The 5,976-nt window shown below is 34.0% G+C and overlaps 1 protein-coding gene across 1 annotated transcript in view; it reads left to right on the top strand.

Moving 5' to 3' along the window:
- Nucleotides 1-1,152: 1,152 nt before the first annotated feature.
- The window catches only part of LOC117178664 (serine/threonine-protein phosphatase 6 regulatory ankyrin repeat subunit C), a 400,971-nt gene continuing 396,147 nt past the window's right edge, over nucleotides 1,153-5,976 (top strand). Inside the window, exons 1-2 of the mRNA XM_033370089.1 lie at nucleotides 1,153-1,239; nucleotides 1,722-2,121. Coding sequence (XP_033225980.1) covers nucleotides 1,801-2,121 — 321 coding nt within the window. The 5' untranslated portion in view covers nucleotides 1,153-1,239; nucleotides 1,722-1,800. The remainder of the gene's footprint in view (nucleotides 1,240-1,721; nucleotides 2,122-5,976) is intronic.

The following is a 5,976-nucleotide window of genomic DNA, read 5'->3' as shown; positions in this document are numbered from 1 at the left end:
TTTTCAGGGTAGTTCAGCAAAAAAATGTATGCAAAATATGGAAAAATACACAGGCACACGACAAAAATTAAAAATCTTGTCCACCAGACGAGACAAACATTAACGTACAGAAAGGTTTGTCTCGTTTGTTGGACAAGACTTTTTACTTTTTTCGTGTGCATGGGATATTAAAGTAATCATGATAAACGAAATTTTTACTTTATTTTGCTATATCTGAAGAAGCAATCCTAGGCCGTGGCACATACATCAGTTTAATATACATTTAATTTAATAGAATTGAACATAATGAGAATGTGTTCGTTAAAGCGGAACGATCTTTAAAAAGAGAGAATTCCGATTCGTAAATTAAAAATGTGGGGGAATTACAAAAACTGAGCGCGTAGGGTGAGGTAACTGCATTATTGAGCGCGAAGCCCGAGAACCGATAGTCACGCGCCCTAGGCGCGCTTAAACTTGCAAGCGAAGAGAACCGTGTGCGATGAGAATCTGCCAGCGCGGCTGGCAGATTTTTTTCGTTATTTCTCTGAAGAATAACACATAATAAACACATAAGCAATTCCCTGAGTAATATGTTTATGAAATAATGAAATTCTGAGGAAGTAAGTTAGAAAGAGAACAAAAGGAAAGTGTAGCAAATTCGAAAATAACTCCAGTAGGCCAGTTCTTATTTAAAGAGGGTGATAACCGTAGCCAGGGGTACGGAATACCACGATGGCGTGCCTGCCTTCGCAACCGGAAGTCGCGTGTCGACAGTAGAGCAACCCCCGCCTCAAGAGAGTTTCTGGCCGTCTTACCCTTACTCTACCCTGTAGTACCTACAACCTACACTGTGCGCGATCTTTCACCGTGAAACTTTACGTGTGTGAAACTGGCACGCTGCATTCATCAACGTGCCACATCTTCTTTCGTGTGGTACCGTTTCCTGAACAAACCTCAGCAACGTGCATGTGATTGGTCGATCCCGCTACTACTAAGGCCGAAAGGCACTCTTAAATCTACAGATTCGCGAGGCAATTCGCGGAAAGAACACCAATCTTACCAACAACTGTCATTCCACTCTCGCGAAGCTTTTTTTCAACTTAATATCTATTTATTTTAAGTAACTTCTTCTATGGATAATATTATAGAAGAAATGATAAAATTATACAACTTCAATATTTTTGAAATACACTTTGCAGTGTATTTGTTTGTAGACCGGTCTATATCGAAGTGAAGAACCTGAATCTTCAAAGTGGTGTGGTAAAAGAACAATTATTCATTGTTATGCTGTAACAAGTATGGAGTAAACATTTTAATTGCAGGGATTTTGTAAAGGTGAAACTACTTTGAGTTCTTTATGTCTGCGTGAAAAATATTAAAAATATTACTTTTGGATCGTAGAAATACTGCTAAAAAATATTGTATTGGTAAGTTTAATCATCCTTGTATTACTGGGATTAGCCTTGAAAAACATTTAACGAGTAAAATTATATTTTTATATTCTTATTCCGACTCTTGTTATGTGAATGATATACGGAAAAAATAATGTGTACAAACTGGTCTAGTGAACCTTTCTGCTTCATTTCTTAACTTGACGCAAAATCAGTCATCTTAAAAAAGAACTCAAGTATTATCACACATATTCTACAGTGTCCATATCGCTAATGTTTTCTCTAAGTACTTTTACAGTTTATAAATAACTTCGCACAATTAATATTAAAGTATTCAAGTATAATTTGAAGATTGGAAAGTTGGTGATCAGCGAAATCGCTGATCGATATTTGATCGAACCATGGTCGTGACTAGAACTTACGACGTAAGATGAGTAGCAACAAAAAATCCATTGTCAAGGACGACAAAAAAAGCTCTTCGAGCAAAGAAGAGAGTCCGGCGGGCGCTAAAGATGATGGAGGTTCGGGTTCGACAGGAAGCAATGGAGTGGTTAGTGGAGAACCATCGCAGCCAGGAAGCAAGCCTGGATCTGCCGGAGCAACTACGAGAGAAGGTGCCCAAAGGCTGCTGGGCCTTGCCTCCAGAGGAGAATGGTCACCCGTGGACCAGTTGCTCAAATCTCTGGAGAAGGTGGCACAGAATGCGAGCGAGGATGGAAACCCTCAGCCCCTGGCTGGTGTCATGGACCCGGTTAGTATAATTTTAATGCGTGCAAAAATAAATATTCATTAAAATATTAATACACCATGCTTACCCATATACTGGCTTGTTAAACATTTTTATGTGAATATCAATGACAGATTTTACACCTTGGCTAAGTTTACTAAAAATTTTATGGCGATAAATATTGACTTTCGAAAAGACCACATTTAAGGAATAAGCATTCAAAATGGGATCGAAAATGAAGAATGAACATTAACAATACATATATAGTACTACATACAGTTGAACCTTGCTCTCTCTTATATGTAGAATGAAGGTATATTAAGCTGGCACAACACTATGAAGGTATAGAGATGTAACCTATTTCATAATTTAGGGCTAATTTGGGCCCGCGGTCCTAAATTTCGGGTTCTTTTATTTTTTTTTAAATAGAGTTTGCGCTAGCTTAATGTTAAGCTGGCCGAACATTGCTGTAAAAGGTGCTAAAAATGATTTTACAGAAAATTCACCTCCTACAATAATTTAGAGCTCATTTAGGGCTCTGGGAATATGATAATGAAAAATGAGAAAAAATTGTTGAAACAATTTTTGTATAAGAATTCTAGTAAAAATGAAGTAAACAATTTTCTTCTTTTACCCTATGTTAAGGCTCACTTGGGGCTCCATAAGTATGGTATTTGAATTTTACAATAAATTGTTTAAGCAATTATTTTTTTTTTTTTAATTTGCAACAAAAAATATTTTCTTTTCTCTTGCATAATTTCAGGCTCTTTTAAGGCTACTGAAAAATCATCGACCGTAGGTCGCAAGATATTTCCTTTGCCCTTTTTTTTTGGTTACACATGGTGTTGTGCCACTTTAGCGTTATAAAAAATACATGAAGAAAACAATTAAACCCATTTTTACACCTCGCATCATTTAGGGCTCATTGAGGACTAATTTGGGTTCGTAGTCCTAAATTTTCATAGAATAGTTTGGGGCTCATTAAGGGCTCTGGGAATATAATAAGTATAAATTAAAAAAAAGGGTAAAACAATTTTTGTTTAAACAAATTTTTTTATTTTTCATTATCATATTCCCAGAGCCCTAAGTGAGCCCTAAATTATTGTATAAGGTGAATTTTCCGTGAAATTATTCTTAGCATGTTTTACAGCAATGTTCGGCCAGCTTAACGTTAAGCTAGTGCAAACACTATTTTTTTTCAAAAAATAAAAAAGTCCAAAATTTAGGACCACGAGCCCAAATTAGCCTCAAATGAGCTATAAATTATGCTAGGAGTAAAAATGGGTTTAATTGTTTTCTTCATGTATTTTTTATAACGTTAAAGTGGCACAAGACCATATATAAAAAAAGCTAAAGGAAATTTCGCGCAACCTTCGGTCGATGATCGATCTTGAACCAACTTATTGTTAAGCTATTGCAAACACGATTTCTTACAAAAAATACGAGAGCCCAAAATTTAGGACTACGGGCCCAAATTAGTCTTTAATAAGCCCTAAATTATGCGAGGAATAAAAATGGGTTTAATTATTTTCTTCATGTATTTTTTATAACGTTAAGGTGGCACAACACCATATACAACCAAAAAAAAAGGGCAAAGGAAATATCACGCGACCTTCGGTCGATGATTTTTCAGGAGCCTTAAATGAGCCTGAAATTATGCAGGAGAAAATAAAATATTTTTTTGCAAATTTGTTTAAAAAGTAATTGTTTAAACAATTTATTGTAAAATTCAAATACCATATTTATGGAGCCCCAAGTGAGCCTTAACATAGGGTAAAGGAAGAAAATTGTTTACTTCATTTTTACTAGAATTGTTTAAACAAAAATTGTTTAAACAATTTTTTAAAATTTTTCATTATCATATTCCTTGAGCCCTAAATGAGCCCTAAATTATTGTATAAGGTGAATTTTCCGTGAAATAATTTTTAGCACCTTTTACAGCAATGTTCGGCCAGCTTAACGTTAAGCTAGCGCAAACACTATTTAAAAAAATAATAAAAGAGCCCAAAATTTAGGACCACGGACCCAAATTAGCCCTAAATGAGCCCTAAATTATGAAATAGGTTACATGTCTATACCTTCGTAGTGTTGTGCCATCTTAACATACCTGTAAAATAAATGATTCCAGTTAATGCATATTCACAGACGTGTCAGCTAAGATGTATTATTTTTTATATTAGGCGTAAAAGCTATGTTTTAAACAGATTAATGTTAGCTCTCGTAAAAAAATTATGCAAATTGTATTGGTCTTTGGGTGTTGTGGGAAAGTGGGGTTAATTGAACCAGCGCTGAGTGACCCTGCAAATTTTATATTTCGAACTTTACATATGTGGGCGTCCGCATGAAAAGGGCTCTTACGGCCCGTATGAAGTAATTCATAGGGTTATATACAGGGATAAATTTCTGAGATTTTAAGCACAAGAAAAACCCTTCAGCTTGCAAAACGAGTCACCAGAGCATTTTTGAAGATGAAACTTTTTAAAGCCGCTTTTCACGAAAAACGCCTTTGAAGTTAGAGAGTATAATAAGCGCACGTGTTATACTTTTTTCGAACATGAAATATACAAACTTTCTAGTCCTTCCTGGACATGGTATAGTGTTAATAGATCCTGCACAAAAACGCGAAGATCCTAAATTTTACCCTGGCTAGCAAAACGTGATTATCTCCTCAAGTAGAAGCGGCCAGAAAACGACCAAATGATCTAAAATTAACTGTAATACTTCGAAAAAATATTTTTAGCCCTGTAAACAATAAAGAATCAGCTAGACTGATTTTTTAAGGGCATATTCATGTACACTTTAGGCCTTTATTTAAACCTCTAAGGTGACATTTTTCTATTTCTATTACTTTCTAAGCTAAAGTAGAACTTTAAGTTCGATCAATTAGGGGTTCAAAGTAGAGCTAACATAAAAACAACAAAATGTCCGTGGTTAAATTGATTTTCAGAAGACAATTGTTATTCCATTTTAACGTGGGGGGGGGGGGTGAAAGCTAATGAAATTTTGCATCGAGCTGTCAAGGTCGATTTTTAAATTTTGAATTATTCTTTGGCTAATTTAACAAGAAAGAAATAACTTTTTAATTATACCGGTTTAAAAAAAAACCTCAGCTTAATTAAAAAATACTCACAAAAATGAAAGCTTGAAAGCAAATATCCAAAAAAGATGTCCAGTTGCAGTGCAAATGTTAAAAAATTGATTGAGTTTGTTATAAACAGATAATTGAATGAAAATTGTTTCGTGGGGATTAGTGGAAATTCGTCCTTTGATTCACACTAAATTTGAAAAATTTGTGGGAAAAAAGAGGTTTTTAGTTGAATAAATAAAATTTAATAAATAATTTGTTATTTTAAAAGCAATTTTCTAAACGAATATCCATATCAGGTATTTTTAATGAAATAAATACAGTTTTTTCTATGAAATCGACCATACATTACATGGAAATAAAACCTAAGTATCATATTTGGTCACTAAATAATACTGAATAATTGTTTAAACTACCTTAAATGGGGAATGCACTATTTGACCGTTTTTGAAGTACAAACTTGATTTTTTCGAGGCAAATAACAGTAAATAAGTAAATCATAAATGTTTAAGAACATTTTGATGACAGTAAACAATTTGTTATTGTGAACAACAATTTTTTCAACAAAGTTTCATCATTTCATGTTTTTACAAATAAAATACCGCCTTTCTCACGAAATTAATTGCCAGTTATTTATTAATAATTTTTTTATATGAATCAATAACAGGCTCAAAAAGGCTTTTAGTTTTTAGAGGGCAACGATCCTCCCGATTTCATTCCAAATTCGAAAAAAGAAATTCCATGTAAAATGCATGGGGAAAAATCACTTTTTGAGTTTTTGGCATAATTTTGTA

Source organism: Belonocnema kinseyi, chromosome 8 (genome assembly GCF_010883055.1).
Source record: "Belonocnema kinseyi isolate 2016_QV_RU_SX_M_011 chromosome 8, B_treatae_v1, whole genome shotgun sequence".
Taxonomy (NCBI): Eukaryota; Metazoa; Arthropoda; class Insecta; order Hymenoptera; family Cynipidae; genus Belonocnema; species Belonocnema kinseyi.
Note: the sequence above shows the minus strand (reverse complement) of the source record. Positions and strands in the feature narration are given on the sequence as shown.